General features: G+C 32.4%; 1 protein-coding gene across 3 annotated transcripts in view; it reads left to right on the top strand.

Annotated features, from left to right (window-relative positions):
* The window catches only part of LOC106784047 (semaphorin-2A), a 322,341-nt gene extending 308,724 nt beyond the window's left edge, over positions 1–13,617 (top strand). For all 3 annotated transcript variants that reach the window (XM_014743144.1, XM_014743146.1, XM_014743145.1), the window contains 5 exons: positions 6,606–6,836; positions 7,207–7,620; positions 8,872–9,148; positions 9,495–9,942; positions 10,423–13,617. In XM_014743144.1, coding sequence (XP_014598630.1) covers positions 6,606–6,836; positions 7,207–7,620; positions 8,872–9,148; positions 9,495–9,942; positions 10,423–10,497 — 1,445 coding nt within the window. In that variant the 3' untranslated portion in view covers positions 10,498–13,617. The remainder of the gene's footprint in view (positions 1–6,605; positions 6,837–7,206; positions 7,621–8,871; positions 9,149–9,494; positions 9,943–10,422) is intronic.
* Positions 13,618–20,780: the final 7,163 nt, after the last annotated feature.

Raw genomic sequence — 20,780 nt, 5'->3', positions numbered from 1 at the left:
ATATAAAAGAAGAAAAATAGTAACGTTGGAATGATTCTTCATCGAGTTTATTATTATATCGATAGTTTTATTATTAATAATATTATAAGGGCAAATTTTTCAACGAAATACTTATCTATTAGATAAAAAAATTATTAAATAAAATCCTATTAAAAAGATCGATCGCGAAACGGCGAACAACGTAAAAATAAAGAATAATTATTATCGGAAAGCGTTTAAAAGTACAATGTGAACTCGTTTTACCATAATAATTATCTATTGCGAGTAGAATACTTTCTATTAACTAAGGATAATCTTAAGAAAGATAGCGCGAGAGAGAGAGAGAGAAAGAGAAAGAGAAAGAGAAAGAGAAAGAGAAAAGGGAGGGAAGGCAGAAGCGTCAAAACCCTCTACCCCGTTCGTAGTTCCTTCTAATATTGACACAAAGGACGCAAGTTAGAGACGGGGAGAGCCTACAATTACGAGGTGCATTCGCGACAATGAAATTTCCATTAGACTTAGAACGGAGTTTTGACAGGCTTGAAAGAGAAAGGGAGAAGATAGAGAGAGAGAGACAGAGATATATATATAAAATGAGATGGTGAACATCGTCTAAAAAGCTCCAAAGTTTGGGGTGAGTTTACTCGAAGAGAACCAGGAAAGAGAAAGAAAGAAAGAGAAAGAGAAAGAGAAAGAGAGTGAGTGAGTGAAAGAGAGAGAGAATAAGTAGACAAGGTCGGAAAAGCGAAGAAGGAGTACTTTGAAGTAGCAAAAGCCTTTCGTATTTCGAGGGACACGTTTTCAGGGCTTAAACGATCGCGGCGTAAAGCCCCTCGCGTGTTGGGAAGCTTTTCCCCTTTCCCTTCGTTGCACCATCACCCTTCCTCCCTCCCATCTTCCGTTCAGTCTTTCCATTTTCCAAGGCCGATGGTAGGTAGCTTCTTCCTCGTGAACAACTCGCGACAGCCTCTTCGAATACTAGCAGCAGCACGTGGAAAGACCCGAGACCACCGATAGTTACGAGAGAGGGTGAGAAACGTTACTCACGCCGGAGGGGGATGCTTTGGAAACCTTCGAGTGAACTATCGAACGTGAAAGAGATAGAGAGAGAGAGAGAGAGAGAGAGAGAGAGGGAATAAGTAAAAGAAAAGAGAGTATACATAGTAACGAAATAACACCCTGTTCTATATAACCCTCGTATAACTTAACGCTGTAATACCATTTCTTCTTTCCCTTTTCGTTCCCTAACTTAATTGTTTCCAAGTATTCTTTTGTTTTTTTAATTATTTATCTTCTTAATTGTTTTCTATTTGCCCGTGTAATAAATTTATCTCTACACAAATTATGTGGCAGATCGTTATATTGTACTTAATAAATTAAATAATTAATATATATATAAATATTTTTAATGTATTTAAAATAAGTTTATTCAATATATTCGTGAGAATTTTATTCTTAAAAGAATTCAAATATAACAACTAACACGTATCTATACTTACCTTACTTCAATTAATTAACGTCGAGCTTACTCTGATTTCACGAAACATATTCTACTTTCTCTCTCTCTTTCTCTCTTTTTCTCTCGTATGCGCGAAATAGTAGCAAGGGATGTCGAGCATTGCACAGGTAGTGGTAGTTGTTGGAAATACTAGCATGAAAGTAGTTGCCTTATATTTCTCAAGAGGGTACTCTTCTTCCGTCTCTTCTCTCTCTCTCCCTCTCTCCTTCTCCTTTCCTTTCTATCTCTGTTTTTCTCGTGAGCGAGAAGCGTGCCACCACTCGACCTCTTCTCGACCCGACAGCCTCGAATCGTAGAGTGTAAGAGGTGAAAGGTGGTAGTTGGTGCGGCTCCACTTTGTATCTTTCGTACTACCCCCCTACGGGATGCATGATTAGCCATTTGTTTCGTCGTTTAATTTGAGGACGGCCCGCTTTTTCCCCTCCTCCTCTCTCTCTCTCTCTCTCTCTCTCTCTCTCTCTCTTTCACTTTCCAACCCTATACAGACTACGCGCTCGCTATCAAGAGCCATTCTCCGCATCGAGTTTGTCTATTAACAGAGGCGTTGATTAAACGCAAGAGTAAGAGTGGGTGAGTAAAAGAGGTTGGGGTAGAGTGGGGTGGGGTGGTAGAGAAGAAGGAAGAGTGGTAAGAAGCAACGGGGAGGGAAAGGAACCTTGAGACGAATGAATTCGCATCTTCGAAATTCTCTTCCCCTCTCATCTTCTCTTTCCACTTCTCTTCTCTTCTCTTCACTTCTTTGACCTTGTATATGTATGTCCCTATGTATTTACTCGCGTCTACGATGGCAACAAGAGAAAATTTGCGCCTGATATTTCCCAACGTAATAACTTTCTTCTCTCCCTGACTTTAATGAAGGAATTAGTAGTAGGGTATATCTCTTGCTTTATTTTTTAAGTTTTAAGAAGAAGGTGTCGACTAAATTTCATTTTTTTTATATTTCATTTAAAGATTATAGATATATTATCGAACAATAGTTGTCTTATTTCGAGTTAACTTGTTCCTATGTATATCAGTAATCATTAATATTACAATAATAAATTTGATTTCGATATGTTATAGATTACTTTTGAAATGTATACATTCATTCGTATGTATATGAGATATCTATCGAAAAATCGACGAACTTAATTCTATTATATCGATAGTATTTTTATACTTGATTAAAAAGAAGATGGTTTTTCCTTTAAAATGATGTTGGTTTCATGTTTCTACGTCTTTTCGTTCCGAAGATATTATCTTCGTACGATTACCATTCATAATTTTTTGTTAGCACCACACACGTGCTCGTAGTAGAAAGAAAAAGTGTTTACGCTGGTCAGCTGACTGACTCGCTTGCGTAAATTCCAAGAATTTATATAGGTCAGCGTGTAGACAGAATTTTTCAATGAAATTATTTGTATAGATCAGTGTGTCAGATTTTTTAAATTGAAATATCTCATGAACCGATATTCGTAGATACTCGAAACAAACACCATATTAAATCATACGTTTCCCTATGTTTTTTCATTAAATTATTTATAAAAATTAAGAATTTTTTATAAACAATCTTTTTAAACGAAATGTTTACTTTCAATATTTTTCTTCAATTAATGTCAAATAATTTGTGACTATACACATAAATAAATGCATGCGATGATTTTTTATGAACAAATTGTTATAAACAATTTTTATTATTAATTTTTTATCGACTAACGTTAGATAATATATCTAATAATCTATATTAAATAATACATATATAATATATAAATTTATGCAATCAACAGTTTGTTATTAACAATTACATAAGTTATATTATATTATATAATCAAAGATCTACGTATTAGCAATCGAGGAATAGGTAGTATCTCTCTGTACGCCCATCTCATGTCTAATGAGGAACAGTGCGTTCGAGATATTTACTCTCCGATCGATTGATCATTTGCTATGTCCAATTGGTTTACTATCACTAAATTAATTGTTGTATATTATCATACGTTACAATATAACGTGCTGATTGTTTATCGTATGTAAATCATTTACAATGTATACAATTAAAACTTACACGTTATCTTTTAATTAAAAACTCATAATACAATATATCACGATCTATTCTGTTTCAAATCATTCGTAATATTCAATTCACTAATTATTCTAACATTTAGGGAATTAGTTGTATTATAAGTTTCACTATGTGTTGTAAAGTTTATACCAATGAATCATTTTGTTATTAATTAACTGGTTAGTAATTCGAATAGAAGCGTAACATGTCGTTAAGAGAAATTCGCAATGGTGTTGTACACCCCCATTGTCTTCGCTTTTTGAAAAGTTGTTTAGAATTAGTCGGCAAACGATACAAAGTTGAAATGGATATACGATCAGTGGTGCGAGAGCAAGAGAGCAAAAACAAGATAGAGAGAGAAAGAGATAGGACCTAAGGGATACGATAAAGGAAGAGAACGTCACGAGAGTCCTTAACAAGCCCTGAATAACTGACCGACGAGCGTCCACTTTCACGCGTCCTTGCGCATGCGAAACGAGCTTTCAACGATATCGCGTAACTACTTCCTCCTTCTTGAATATTATACTCGTACGTTTGCTTCTCTTTCTCTCTCTCTCTTCCTCTATTTATCTCTCTCTTTCTTAAACCTTCAAACTAGTTTAGTTAAACCTATTCCATCATGCTCGTTAAGATTTAAGGTCGATGCACTTCGGCTAGTCTACTACCTACAGTTATGTATTCTATACCTTTTTTTTTATGATCGAAATTATGCAAATTATTTGAGCACAAGAATGGCTGGTTGACTGGCTGCCTGGCTGGCTGGCTGCCTTTTTTTATTGTCGATTAAAGAAATGTGTTTATAAAAGTAACGAACGTTTCTTCGTTTAACGCTTTAGATTGTTTATCCAACACACACGTACATAGTATTGAATATATTCATACGTATTATCGTCATTATGAAATAAGGAATGTTAATAATTATGAATGAAGTAATAATTAAAAAGTTAAGCATCTGTACGCACAAATGTGAAATTTGTTTTTGACGCGTAGAAGAACAATAATCATTTCCAATAGAAAAAAGGGTACTTTCTCTCTCTCTCTCTCTCTCTCTCTCTCTCTCTCTCTCTCTCCGGGTGGATGAATTAATTATTCCCTTTGAGTATATAATACACCATGTGTTTATTTATCGTAGACACAAACGCCTGCTTTATACAAAATAAACGCGTGCTTTCGTAGGCGGAGGAAAATGACGGGTTGGTTGGGCTTGTGGTTGGCTGGATGGGATGTTTTCTGCGTTTAAATCACTCTTGGCCCTGGTACAAACCTTTTCTTTTTCTGTCTCTCTCTCTATCTCTCTCTCTCTTATTTTCTTTTTGTTTTCTTTCTTTCTCTATCCTTCTCTCGTTCATTCTGTCGGTTTAACATTATGCTACGGGGAAACAAGAACACGAAGTGTATTGTAAAAGATAGTTTGTAGGAAAGGTTTGCAATATCTCTCTCTCTCTCTCTCTCTCACACACACACACAGTTCAGCGATTAAATCGATTGTCTGACACGCATCCGATGCCGGAACTTTGACGTATCAAATGCGTGAAAGGTTTTGGAGAATAAAAAAAAAAAGAGAGAGAGAGAGAGAAAGTGTGTATAAAAGAAAACTACGGAAAATCACGGAAAAAGAGAGAGAGAGAGAGAGAGAGAGAGAGAGAGAGAGAGAGAAACGGCTGTGTTCAGTTTTCATTGAGAGAAACGATTCGTGCGCGTCTGACTAGTGTCGTACCTATTCCACTGCAAATGGGAAACACAGTTGCCGACGAAGGAGAAACGGGGTAGAAAGAGGATAGAAAAAGGAACATTTTCCGCGAGAAAATGTTGCTCTCGATTTCGTACAAAGAGAGAGAGAGAAAGAGAGAAGGAATACTGAAATCACCCGAGGGACCGGTTTCATGAAGTTTACAAGTTTTATATATATATATATATCTCTCTTTTTCTTTCTTTTTTCTTCTTTCTGTATTATTTCTCTTTTCTACCAATCCTTTTCCACACCGACTGCCGTACTACACCGAACTCGAAATTTCATTTTCAGATTTCATTTTCAGTCTTCATTTCTAGATGATCGCGAAAAAGATAGCAAAAAGGTAGATGATATAATTTAAACCAAAATAATTCGACGAGAAACAGATTTGTAGAAAGAGAGAAAGATTATCCTTTTGAACGAATTAGAATGGAGGTTAATTATATATTGTTTTTTTTTTCTTTTCTTTAAATGTCAAATAGAATAAGTTTTACTTTCCTTGCATTGTTTTCTTATGTGTGTACCTCTTAGTAGTAGTTGGGTTTTCGATTTTTTGGGTAGAATGTCTGAATTCAAGGAATTATTAGCACTCCGATGCTCGTAACGAGTGAACCGTTAAACGGTTTTACGACTGTAGAATCGTAAAACGACAAGTGGATGCTCATTAAACTTGCGTTAAGCCGCGCGTTGCCCGAGGCTCCGGCCAGTGTTAAATGAAAACTACGAAAGTCCTTAGCTTTCTTCTTTCTCTTTCCCCAATCCCATCCCATCCCATCCCATTTTGCTTTCCTTTTACTATTTTTCTTTTTCTTTCTCATCGTTGAGAAAAGAAAAGCTCTCCTCTCTTCGTTCCTTCTCCCGTTAAGTTAACCCGCTGTTACTTGGTAGAATACTTGGAACGTCAATTTTACAATTTTCACACTCGTCGTATCGACCCTTTTTCTCGAATTTATTCCAAGTACCCAAGTACAAGTCTATCTATGTCGAGCTATAATTTTATACCATCTTCTTTTACTTTCTCTATTTTTTTTCCTTTTTTTCTTTCCTTTTCTTTCGAACGAGTTTACGAGTTAAAGCAATGAACGCAGAATGCAACGTTTAAAATTATCTTTATTGTTTTGTTAAGAATATTTCCTTGTCTTTATTTCTTTTCTTTTTTTCTTCTTCTTTTTTACACAATTTTTCTGATTTACTGTACTAATTACGTATTCTATTGTACTAATTACTTAATTTTGTTTGTTTTACATTTCTTTTTTCTAAAGATTACTTTTAGAACTTCTTTTTGTTTTTTCTTTTTTATTAATACAACGTTTCTCTCTAATTTTATTTTTCAGAACCAAACTTCGTTGGGTCGTACGACATCGGCAGCTACGTGTTCTTCTTTTTCCGCGAGACTGCGGTAGAGTACATAAATTGTGGTAAAAGCGTGTATTCACGCGTGGCCAGAGTTTGTAAAAGAGACACCGGTGGAAAAAAGATACTGTCCCAGAATTGGGTGACTTATCTAAAAGCCAGATTGAACTGCTCAATACCAGGCGAATTTCCGTTCTATTTTAACGAGATTCGTAAGTAATCAATTTATTAAATTCATATACGTACATATTTTTTATAAAAATAATTTTAAATCGACATTTAAATACATAACAATCCTGTTATATCGTAATAAAAATAAAACATTATTCGAAAGTTTGAAAATTATATATCCGTCGTTTCAATGATAATTTATATATATTATATAATATTAAAATAAACGGCACACTCTTTATTATTATATTTTTCATTAGAAACAAATATTCGATATCCTGTATTTAAATAAATCAAATCAAATCTACATATATTAAATTTCGTATTTAAAAAAGTATTTTTATATATTTATTTATATAATATCTAAATAAATGATATTGAAAAATATCGATTGTGTTTCTATGATTCCAGAGAGCATCTACAAAGTACCAGGCGACGATACGCATTTTTATGGAACGTTCACGACCTCGACAAACGGTCTGATGGGTTCAGCAATTTGTTCCTTTCACATCGATTCAATACAGGAAGCTTTCCGTGGGAAATTTAAAGAACAGGCTACGAGTAGCAGCGCATGGTTGCCAGTATTATCAAATAAAGTACCAGAACCACGTCCAGGACAGTGTGTGAACGATACAGAATCCTTACCGGATACCGTCCTCAATTTTATAAGATCTCATCCATTGATGGACTCTGCTATTTCCCATGAGAACGAAAAACCGGTCTTTTACAAGCGTGACGTCATGCTAACGCGACTAGTCGTCGATAAACTTCGTATTGACTTTGTCGGCATTGATTTGGATTACACGGTCTACTACGCTGGATCCAGTGAGTGCTTTTTTCCCTTTTCTCATCTTATGTAGCACAAGATACTACCTTTGTTTTTTTTTTCCTTTTCCTTTTACTTTTTTATCTTTGTACTACCTCTTTCTCGGTTTCTTTCTTTTCTTCCTCGTTTCATCGATATTCCGATGAAGCGTGAGAGGATTCTCTTTTTATCACAAAGCAATACACGGAATAAAGCTAATCGATAAGCAATGAAGGAGAAATAAGAGGAACGAACTTTTTCTTATCAAATTATTAACGCCGAGATAGGAAACGTTATCGTTCCAAATATAAAATATCATATTTTATTGTAAAATCGCGTTTAAAATCAAACGAATTTTGTTGTTTTTTTTTTTCGTTTACGATAAGATTCAATTTATGGAAATATCAATCTATTCTATTTTTTTTTTTTTTTTATTGTAACGACTTAAAATAATTCGAGAGTGTTGTTTTATCGTTGGTAATTTCGCGTTTCTACTTATCAATTTATTTTCAAATCTCGTAGAAATTTCATTAATAAATCTGCGGCCGAAGCTTTGACGCGTCTCGTTAGTTGCGTGTATTTGCGGTATTAACGATTGAGCGATAAAACGTATCTCGTATATGTCGGAGATACGGTCGTATGAAAATAATTAACTTTAACGCGATTTAATTTATGACTATTTTTTATTTATCGAGAAGAGTTAACGGTATATAAAGCTCGTATTTTTTCCTTTTCTTCTCCTAGCACTTTTATCTTAATCGTGTCATTTTATCTTAATTATTGATCGTTATACGGTAAATATAGGTTGACACAAAATATCGAACTTTTATATTAATAAATTATTAATTCAAGAACCGTTTTAATCCGTTCGCTTTTAATTTTCTAATAATTCTTATCATTTTAATCCAATTGCAGCTTAAACTTTTTCTTTTTTCTTTTTTTTTTTTTCTTTTTAGTTGCTTTTGTATCTACCGACAGAAAATATCGACCATCTTACTAATATAAAACAAAATACAATTTTCAAGACGTAGTTTATTTTTGAATGAATTAATTTAATAAAAATATCAATCAATTTAATATGTGAAAATATACTACCATAAAATAATTCCCCAAAAGATGGTTTACACAAAATCTCGATCAATTATTAAATTATTAATGTCGATCACTTAAATGTGCAATATTTAATAACGTTTCTAAGAAAACTGATTTACGATTTCCTTAAAATATTGAAATAAAATTTTAAAAATAAGTTTTAAACACGCTTGTTACAGGTGACGGTCGGGTTCATAAGGTCGTTCAATGGATCGACAACAACGGTGAGTCACAATCGATTCTCTTGGATGTGTTCGATGTTACCCCAGGAGAACCGATTCAGGCGATGGAAATTTCTAAAGAACATAAAGCACTTTACGTCGCATCGGATCATCGAATAAAGCAGATCGATCTTGTAATGTGTACACGACGATACGACAATTGCTTGCGCTGCGTTCACGATCCCTATTGCGGTTGGGACAAGGACAGCAATACCTGCAAGCCCTACGAACCAGGGTACGTTTATAATAAATTGAATTATTGTACGAGCATCGATAATTTTTAAATATTTATCTATGCATTTTTAACTTTTAATAATCGATCAGTCGTTTATATATACATTCTTGATCTCAAATTTTTATGCAAACTTCTTATTTATTTTTTTATTAAATTATTCCAACGTGATTGTTCTAACATTTGACGTAAAATATTTTCTAGCATTGTAAATCAATTGAATAATTTTTGTTCTTGCAAAGTTTGAAATTCAATTTATTTAAGAAAAGAAAAAGAAAATCTTTTTGGAAAGTGTAAAAAAAATTATTTTGTTTTTCTTTTTTTTTTTTTTCCAATTTTGTTTTCTCAGATTACTCCAAGACGTATCGAACACCACGGCTGACGTATGCGATAGTAGCGTTGGTAAACGAAAGCTCGTAGTTACGTGGGGTCAATCAGTCCATCTCGGTTGTTTCGTTAAAATGCCAGAAGTTTTGGCTAATCAGGAAGTAAGATGGTACCATTATAGTAAAGAAAAGGGCCGCTATCAGATAGCTTACAAGTACGGTGTCGGTGGTGACAAGTTCATTGAGACTTCGGAGAAAGGTTTGGTTATCGTTGGTGTGAACGAGCAGGATGCTGGTAGATACGATTGTTGGCTTGGTGGTGCACTACTTTGCTCATACAATATTACCGTAGACGCTCACAGATGTTCAGCACCGGCCAAGTCTAACGATTATCAGAAGATTTATTCTAACTGGTGTCACGAGTTCGAAAAATACAAGACAGCAATGAAGAGTTGGGAACGAAGACAAGCGGTGAGTGTCTAACTTCACTTTTATTATTTCTTTATTAATTTAACCCATTAAGTGCTTAATACTTTTACCCGAAGTGTTTTGTAAAGATGGAATAGTTTATTATTACTGCGACTCTGTTTGTGTTGATTGATATTATCAACTAGATTCTAATAATTACAATTTTTCTATCTTCATATAATTTTCATTCAATACGCAAACCAACATTAACATTATTTTACATTCATATTGACAAACACGTATAATCCACGCTGGTAACTTTTGTCAAACGTATATATACGTCCGTAACAGTCAAAGGATTAAAAAAATTTGATATTCCTATCAACTATGATATTTAACATAAAACATTATTCATCTAGCGTGCGCGTGTCTCTTCTATAAAAATATTACAAAAATAAAGGATTCGTTTTAAAGTTGTGCATCATAAAGAAAGAAAGAAACAATCTTTTAAGGAATCGGCCCCTTTTTTTTACCCTGTTTCAGCAATGCGTTTCATGCCAGAACGATAGCAATCAGAATCTTCATACGAACGAAGTATACGGAACACCTTTGGTCTGATAGACCAGTTCGTTTGAGGAGCCCACATCGAGCCGAGATTACGAATATCAGAGCGTGCTGACGATGACACGAGATGAGGGGGGTCGCATTGGTCCAGCGACTAATAACAACACGGGAACGAGAGGAAGTGGCAACAGCAACACAACTAACATCAGCATCTGTAGTTTCGTTCTTAGCTTGCTACTGATCCTCGGAAATTATCGATTTATTGAGTTTCTTCGTTTAGGTGAAGATACTTGATTGTCGAACATATAAATACTCCGATATACACGCGCGCGCAATAAGAAGAGAAAAAGGGTGGGAGGAAGGGAAGGAGAGAGAGAGAAAGAGAGAGATAGAGATAAAGAATCCTTTTAACTTTATTCCTTTCTCTTTTTTTCTATCTGCGTAAACTAACTCGAAAATCGTTAACATTTTTCCTTCTTTTTTTCTCTCTTTACCACATTATTATTAAAATTATTATAAGTATTATTATTATTATTATTTTTATTTTTAATACTATTATTATTATTATTAACAGTTCGATTCGATGTGCCCGTAATTTTTTTCCCTCTCGTTTCGCAATATGCGATCGCGCGTTATTATGTACATACGTATACATGTGTCCACCTTTAATACATATATATGTAAGCATATATATATACATATTCGCGAATGAAATATATTTCACGACGATCGATGATATAGGCCGTAATGAATCTCTCGTTCCTCTTCGCGACAATTTTTGTAATCGCTTCGCTGTAAATAGATACACACCACCAACCCCTCAACACACCCTACACACTCATACATATTACATATACATGGCATAGAGCAAGTATATATATATAGTAAAAAATATAAAATAAAAAAGAGAGGGAGACACTCGCGTACTTATTAAACGTATTATATATATACACATACACATAGGTGTGTATATATATATATATACGTTAGGAAAAAAATATGACACGGACAAATGGGAGGAGGGCTCGCGCCTAGACGATTTGAATTGGATTATTTATTGGAATGATCTCTCTTGTAATGATGTTTGATTAATAAAAGCTAAAGAAAAGTAGTAAGGAGAAATTTACGACGATCTGGTAACCTCGTACGAAAAGAAAAAATGAAAAAAAAAGAAAAAAAAACGAATAATTCTTATTGGGGACAAAAATTTTGTCAATCTGTGATATACTCGAAAGAAAAAACATTTGTGGGGCAAAAAAAAAAACAAAATGGATCTATGCTATAAATTTTTTTTTTTGTATTTTCCATTGTCGTTCACAAAAATAAGTATGTAAGTAAAAGAGAGACAAAAAAGGTGGTCCATGCAGTTTCTTATCGTCACGGTGCTATAAAAAATAAAAAAAAAAAAGAAACTAATCGCTAGAAAAAGGTCACTCCTATAATCGGAAGTGTAACTTTTCTTTCAGCTGCCTTCTTTTTACCAACCCTTTCCTTCCTAGGTTCGAGGTATTTACCTTCCTCCCTGCCTCCCTCCCTCCCTCCCTCCTACTCTTCCTTCTTGTTCCAAGCAAGCTCCATACTTGAAAAGAAGAAAGAAAATCGCGTACGCGTAAGTTATGTAAATATAGGACAAAAAAATTTATGAAACGCGAATGTGAACGTTTTACGTAGGTTTTAAAAAATGAAGCAACAACAACAACAACAAAATAAAAATAAAAATAATAATAATAAAATGTAGATTTTATGACGTAAAATACGGGAACGCTTCTTGCTTAGTAATTAAAATGTTTCTCTCTATTGCATTATTTGTTTCCTTAGCCTATTGTTTATTTTCTTATTTTATATTATTTTATATTATTTTCTTGTAATTTCAATTGCGTACTTTTTGATATGTATTAATTTTTAAATGTATTATTATTATTATTATTAATAGCAGAAAATATTTCGATCGTTTAGAAAAAATAGTACCTTCTATATTTATATCATAATGAATGGAACGCAGTTTTATGAAATCGGCTAATAAAACTTGAAAAAAATAGAAAAAAAAGCCAAACACGTTTTATCTCTGATTAAAATGCATCGTAAAGTAGTAGATTATTTTTTAAATTATCTAATGTCTAATATTCTTGAACGTATATTTTTTTTTTCTCTTGTATTTTCCTCGAGGACGATTATTGAACTTGAGATGAAAAAAAATAAAAAGAAAATGATCGATAACAGGGAGGTCATGACACCTTTCTCTTCTATAAATTTCGATTTTTCTCGTAAAAATAAATTCTGCAAAAAACAAAGCTATATTTTATCTTTAATTTACATTTCTACTCGGGAGGTTCCAATAAAACTAAAGTGAACATTATTTGTATTTACGTTGAGAGATTAAGAAAAAAAGAAAAAGTAGAATCATTCTCGTTTTTTTTTTTTTTGGTATAATTTATTTCTTGCGTTTTTATTATTATTTAAAAAAAAAAAGAAAAGAAGAAGACGATAGATCGAACGTACGTTTCAATCATTGTCGTAATCTATCTCTCATTTCCCTATTTTCTTTCGTTTTCTTTCCCTTTTCTTTATATATATATATTAAATCCCTTGTACAGAGGTCATCGAAGCACTGCCATTCAGGTTCGATGACTTACCTTTTGTACCTATCAGACTCGTCGTATGAATGCTGAGTATGATTTAAAAAGAAAAAAAAAGAAAAAAAAAGAAAAAAAAATAAGAAAAAATAAAATATATAGATCGTATCTAAGAATCAATCGAAAGGATCGATTCGTTTAGAAAATTTTTCGATTCCAAAAAGAATAAAAAGAAAGGAAAGAAAACGATAAAATCGCAAATACATGTTTTATGAAAGAATGTGTGCGGCGCTCTTGTGTTTCAAAAAAGTGTACGGTAAAAATCGTAGAAACGTAAGAATTAAAATACAATAATTGATAATCTAATCTTCGAAGTATGTACTTATTATGAGCTTCAAGTATTGAATAGTATTATGACTTAAGGTTTAAGGGTAATTTTTCGAAGTGAGTATGAGAAAGTTTTTGAAAGAAAGAGAGAAAGAATATCACGCTAACGGAAGACGAACAATCTTGCCACGATTAAATTGAGTGTTCGATGATACTATTCGAGATGATCGAAATGTAAAAAAAAATTCTTTACGATTATTGTGAAAAAGAAAAATGAAAAAAGTAATGGGAACTCGAAAAGAAGAAGAAGAAGAAAAAAAGAAACAGAAAATAATTTTCGTTGGCTAAAAAATAAAGAATTAAAAATATTTAAAAATAAAATTCAGAATTGCGTGAGAGAGAGAGAGAGAGAGAGAGAGTGAGTCGTGCGATTGTGTTGTAAAAGTGGTGTGTGCATATACATATTAAACTATATCGTGAAGCCGTAAATTGATCAGATAGGTAGTACACACTGATGTGAGTGAAAGTGAAATTGAATGTGAGAGAAAGAGAAAGAGAGAAAGAATTATATGAATAACAGAAGAAAAAGAAAAAAACCTAATTATCGTACGTCTAAAAGAAAGTTATAAAAGAATAATGAAAGAAGAAGAAGAAGAAAAAAATAAATAAATAAGCAAACATAATATTATCGATAAAAATAGTAAGGTAAAACGATCTTTAGGGTAAAAGGAAAACTCACCCTTTTCGATTCGTCAACCTGTAGCTCTTGGACAAGAAAGAAAGAAAAAAAGAAAAAAAGGAAAGATAGAAAGAATTTGCTTGTCTAAGCTTTCACTTCTTGTTCATGTAGTGTTGAAAGCTTTTAACGATCGTTTTGGGTGAGTTCTCTCAACGTGAGTCGTAAGGGGTGATCAAGTAAAGCAATCTAAGATGAAACACTAAAATTGTTAGATATATATTATTTGTAAGATAATCGAGAGATACAATACTGTTAAGGGAAGAAAGAGAGAGAAAAGGAGAGAAAGAGAGAAAGGACGATCGTCGTTGGTAGGAAGGACGAAAATAGAGAGAGAGAGAGAGAGAGAGAAAATAATCCTTTTCGAGACAAGAGTATCGATTATGCGAACGAATTTCAAGATAATCCTTCGTCCTTTCACGTCCTGCGTTCGATCGCCTATAATAGGAGCTAGATTGTATAAAAGGATAGCATTTATGAGTAAAAGAGAGACATTACTTACTATATATATATATAGTAAGATAGGTTTGGTAACAAAATAAAGAAAATGATGGAGAAGAAAGGAATGAAAATGAATAAAATGATGCGCGTTCGAATAATGAAAAGATAAGTACGAACTATGAATAATAGGATTGAGGATTAATTAAACGTGTTAGGCGATTAGACGAGGATCGAGAATATTTGAAGGATAGTCGATAACGATTTATTAAAATATATCATTAGGTCTAGAAAGACGACTGTCCTTAGGTTTCCAGTTTTTTGAGGTAACAGACAAGTATTATTACATAACTCGTACAGGATGATTCTAATTTTACGAAGGAGTCGACACGAACACTTACACACACGCAAAGGGGAAGAGAAAACATCCTACACGCATAATACACACGTACATGCATTTAGGCTTACACGAAATAAAAAATAAAAAAAATAAAAATAAAAAGAGAGAAAACAAGAGAAAGACTAAACAACCGGAATAATCTAAGCAGGTTGGGTTTATAATGATTTTAATTTATCATTCTTGACTAAGGATATTACACAAAGAAGACACATACACATAGATACATAAATACATACACGCTCACACACGAATGATTCGCGCGCGACTCGGTCGATATCTCGCAATTATATTTAGATTACTCATCTTTTTCTTCTACTTTGTTTATTTTTACCCCTTTTTTCCCTCTTTCTTTTATTTTTTTCTTAATTTAAATCCACGACTTTTTTTCTTTTTTTACGTATTATACCCTTCCTTTGCTTTTATTCATTTTTGACCTATCTTTATGTGAAAGAACGTCATCGCGAATGATTAATAATCTATTGGTACCATTTGAACCATTTTTAGTTTTCTTTCCTTCCCCATTTACGTATCATATGTGTACATAGATATAATACTTACATATACATTCGCGTATATATCCTTCTGGATTATTTTCTACACTCTGGTTTTTCTTTATCTTTCTTTATTTTTATCTTCTGCATATTCTTTTATTCATTTGATTTTCTTTTTTCTCGTTTTCTCTCATCATCCACTCAAGAAATACGACGAAGGAAGGAAATTGACGACTCCGGAGAGTATAAATATCATAAATCCTTTGATGCTTGCCGAAGAGAACATCCTTTTTAGATTTGCGGAGAAATACACTGACTTTTTAATTTCTTTTTTTTTTTTTTTTTGCTTTTCATCTCCAACATATCGACTTTTATATTAAAAATAATATATCGATGTATTTCTTCTTTTTTCTTTTCTTTTCTTTTCGTTTATTAATTTTACTTTAGTTTCAATTCATTTCAATTCGTTTCTTATTGTTTTATTTCGTTTATGTTAGATGAGAGAGAGAAAATGTTGTTAGAAGGATTTTATTTAACATTTAAATGTTCCCTCCAAGTGCTTAGTAATTGTCCTCTGTTTAGGATTAGATAATTTACAAATTAGATGAAAAGAAAAACTAAACAAACAAATAAATAAAAATAACAAAAAGAGAATAAACATGAAAACTTACATGCAGTTAATAAGCAACGTCCATTTTTAATTAATCGACGTGTGCGCGCGGACTGTCATCGTCGACTAACACCACCATAGTAGAACACATAACATTTTTCATTTTCAAAAAACAAACAAACAAACAAACAAACAAAAAAAAAAAAAAAGAAAAAATTTCATACGGTAAGAGGCCCTTTTAGATATTCACCTACTACCTAAACATCCAATCGCTATTTTTATCAAAAAAAAAAGGAATAAAAAAAGAACATGTTAAAAATCTTTAATAGTTATCCATTGTTCACTATTGCTATAATAAAGTTTTGCTTTAATAAACAATCGATTTGTATCCAGTCGTTCATTTATATATCCCATCTTTTTTTCTTTCTATGAATTTTGGAAAACGTCGTCTATATTACAGGTAAGTGATTATTATGATAATTCCTTTAATCACTATAGGAACAGTTAGCAGCAGCAGTAGGAGTATTAAAGTATTACAAAGTATTACAAATGACTCAAGTTATAGATAAGTGATCGTTTTAATTAATAATCTATTAATAGAATGAAACTATTAATTTAAATTCTTCTTAACCTTTAGTTGAAGAAAACTTTTCTCACCAGAAATAACGTTGATTTTCAATTTATGCAATTTAGACGATTTCCATGAACTGCTGCTAGCGTGCGATTACCATTTGAATAATATCTGAAGGTGAAGTACTTCTATGAAGAACAGGTGGAATAGAAAAAGAGAGAGAGAGAGAGAGAGATAGAGTAAAAGTTATAAAATGTAAGTGATAGAATAGGATAGAAAATAAGAAAGATAAAAGAACAGTTGTTACGATAGATTTACACCCTATGACGTTTGCATATACTGACTTTTATCGTATGCACGTCACACATATCGTGTCGTCATAACTTTATGTTCTTCCTTTTTTTTTTTCTTCCAATAGTGACGTTTTCCAACTTTTCCTTTTATTTAACTGCATACTGCCCTATGACGTAGTTCTTTTTTTTTTTATCATCGTGTTCATATGTAATATGCATACGCCTTACTTACTTCTTTTGCATACGTCATTTACCGGTACGTACAGTTTATATAAAAAGTACGACATTTTCTTATTACGAAAGATGTTTACTACTTAGATTTATTATTCTCTCCATTTTCTGTGTTTTTTTTTATTCTTTTTTAAAACTTCCCACGACGTGTTAAAATACTCGTCAATATTCATAGGTTTTATTTTATTAGCATTTATCGAACGATTCGCAAATCTTTGAAAGTTTTAACGAAACGAAACGACAAGGGAAAATTTAATAAACTTACGTATAGGTATGATTATCGAAGATCGATATAGGTTTCATTGAATACTTTTTGCTCTAACTGTAGTCAATGTTTGAAAGGTCGTGAGAATGAACAAGTGGTTCACGGATATAACGTGACACAAAATGAGTTAAACGAATGTAAAATTTGTAAAAGGAACTTTCAAAGCAAAACTATTTTAAAGCACGAACTTCTATAAATGCAAAATAGAATTGACACGGCTAACGTACGGTGGTATCGATCGAATTTTATCTTTTACATAAAATATATTCGAACATTACACGATTATTTGATATCTACTTTTAAAAATATTCAATACTTTTTTACCCAATTGATTAATCAATATCTAATAATGGTTAATTCAGTCCTCGTTGTCTCCGTGCACAAATCGTATCGATGTATTGTCTCAATGAGGGGGAAAAAAAAAACAAATATCTAAAAGCTCAACTGTCGATACCGATTTTAATAATAAAATCACGAAAGGGAGAGAATGAATCGATTCGAATACGTTAATTTTTTTTATCAATAAAACAAAACAAAACGAAACAAAAAAAGAATGGATAGACAGAGAAAAAAAAAGTATCATGAAATTGAAAGATTCAATGTTCGGTCAGTTTCTTCTTTCCACGATTGACAGCAATTATCGATCATGCAAAATGCAATTGGTGCAAAGCGTTGCATTTAATGGCCGTCTTTATCGCACTTGCCATTTCAACGGCATTTTGTTTTTTTTTTTCTTTATTTCTCACTCTCTCTCTTTCACACACACACACTTTGTAAATATTTCAATTATTCGGAAGTCGTAAAGCACGTAATAAAATCAACTTTGAAACGGTCGAACTTTTAATGGAGTCGTTCGATCGGTTTTAATTAACCATTATACGCTTGACGTGATTTCAGTCTACACATTGGGGCTCAATTGTTGCATGCTTTATTAAACAAATCTAACGGGGTCTCGTTGCCGTTTATTTTTAGATTAAACTTAAAAAAAAAAAGAAAAATGAGAAAGAGAGAAAGGAAAAAATAAAGAGAAGTAAAATAAAATAAAATAAAAATAATCTCTCTCTGTCTCTTTTTCTTCTTTTTCTTTTTTTTTCATTTTTTTTTTTTTTTAATTTCCTTTTTTGTCATTATCGTTCCCTCAGTTAATGCCCATGAATTTTGTAGAACCTTTTAATGCTTCCTCATACTCGCTCCCGTTTATTAGGTACAAACTGTGCTGCTGCTTGCTGGCTGCTTTGTTGAGCGTTTAAGTGCGACAAAATGATTCGAAATATTTCATTTATAATGTTATATAAAATTACTCGTTCCAATTATGAATAACTCGAAGAACGATTTATTAATAGGGGACTACGCGGTCAAGAGAATTCATATTTGTCATAAAATTATATAAGTATGCATGTACGTATGCATGCATACACATATCGTGTAATATAAATTAGTAACTATATAATTTCATGCACACATTTTGTATAACGATTATATTATTATTTCGTCGATATTAATAATATTGTTATAACGTACGTAGATGTTTTCTCGTATCGCAAAAAAAGGTATTCTTTTTGTTTTTGTTTAATGTAAAAATAAATTTTTAAATAATTGTTTAAACACTTATAGAGTTACTTGATCAAATTCTACCATTGGAAAATATCTTAAGGGAAAATCTTACATAACGAGGAATAGAGGAAAAAAAAATATTTTCTCAAACTTTTAACCAGATACGTTTTAGAAAAATTCTATAAAATTTCACTCCGGTTAGATTTTTACCTCAACTCATTGCAGAATCTATAACAAAATTTCTAAGAATTTTTCTAGTCTAAAAAGAGCAAGGAAGAAGATTCTTTTGAAAATTTTCAACAAAAAAATCTCTTAAAAATGAAAAACAAAAAGAAAAAAAAGGAAAGAAAAGGAAAATTTAATTCTACGCCAAAGTAACCGAAAATAAAATATGAATATTCTTAGTAAAAATAAAAAGAAACAGAATAAGAAAAAAAAAGTTACGAAGATTTTAGTTTTGTCCATTTCTCGTTTCTTCTCTACGTTAACGTAAGTACGTAGTTCAACGGGCGTTTGTCATTTTAATTTCGCAGAGAATATAATTCACCGCTTAAACGGTAACATGACGTTTGAAGATGGGTTTTATCCGTGAAACAGTCACGTTGAAAAAAGAATAGGAGAAGATAACGGGGGACGAAGATCTGTTAAGGAAAGACAGAGATAGAGATAGAGAGAGATAAAAGTGGAACTTAGGGGAGGAAAGAGGGGTGGTATGCTATAAGAACACGTTAGACAAGTGCGTCGTGGTAATTAAATTTCCGCTTCCTGCACGCTTGTCACCCTCTGTTGCTTCTTCTTCTTTTTCTTCTTCTTTTTCTTCGTCTCAACTCTCTGCTTTAATATCATTTTATCTCTTACACATACATACACATATTTTGTCTTTTTTTTTTCCAAGAATCAGTACAAAAGTCACTTTACATAAGCGCGAACTTTGAAACGTTGTCGCGTCCCTTTGCGTTTCCCAAAGATTTTTCTTTAACTTTTGTTTTCAATTTTTTTTTTCATTTTTTGCATTCAACACTAAACGTATCAAATGACCGCGTTCTGTAATTTTTTACGATGTAATAATTTGTAAACAAATTTGGTAAAAACATATTGTAAATGTACATTATTTATTATTATAAAAATGTACTATTATTTATTTCTAAATAAAATAAGGTATATATCGTTCGCTATTTAATTGGCTAAAATCTCATTCTATACGAAAATATATATATTTTTTTTTTTTTTTAATAAATATATATATTAAATCTCGATATACGTTTAAGTGTTAATTCTTTCTTTTTCCTTTAGTATTATCAAGTATTACTCGACGACGATGATGCTTTTCTTATCCCGAAAACTCATCCGATCGTTCTTATTCCTGCCTGTCCTTCTCTCTTACATTCACCCATTCTTCTTATCCTTTTTTCTTTTTTTTCTTTTTTTATTCTTTTTATGTCGAACCAGAAAAGAAATTTATAGCACAGCTTTCTCTCTCTCTCTTTCTCTCTCTCTCTCTCTCTTTCTCATTCTCGAGGAGATCAGGGTGTAAAGTTAACGGGTTCCCGCTACTCATCTTCCATCTCTACTCTACATAGACACATAATCATATCCGTTTATACACGTGCTAGCTTCTTCTGTGTGCATGTGTATATATATATATGTATCTTTACGTGCATAGATTATATACATATAAAGTGAGAAAGTGTGAGTGAGAACGAGAGAGAGAGAGAGAGAGAGAGAGAGAGAGAGAGAGAGAGAGAGAGAGAGGGTAGGAGAGGCCATAGGAAACTGAACGGCCTGATAATGCTTCACTTGCATTATGGAAAATAGTTCGTTAAAACCGTATTATCCGGTTCGCCGGTT

The sequence above is a fragment of the Polistes canadensis genome, unplaced genomic scaffold (genome assembly GCF_001313835.1).
Source record: "Polistes canadensis isolate GaletaPanama2010 unplaced genomic scaffold, ASM131383v1 scaffold_29, whole genome shotgun sequence".
Lineage (NCBI taxonomy): Eukaryota > Metazoa > Arthropoda > Insecta > Hymenoptera > Vespidae > Polistes > Polistes canadensis.
Note: the sequence above shows the minus strand (reverse complement) of the source record. Positions and strands in the feature narration are given on the sequence as shown.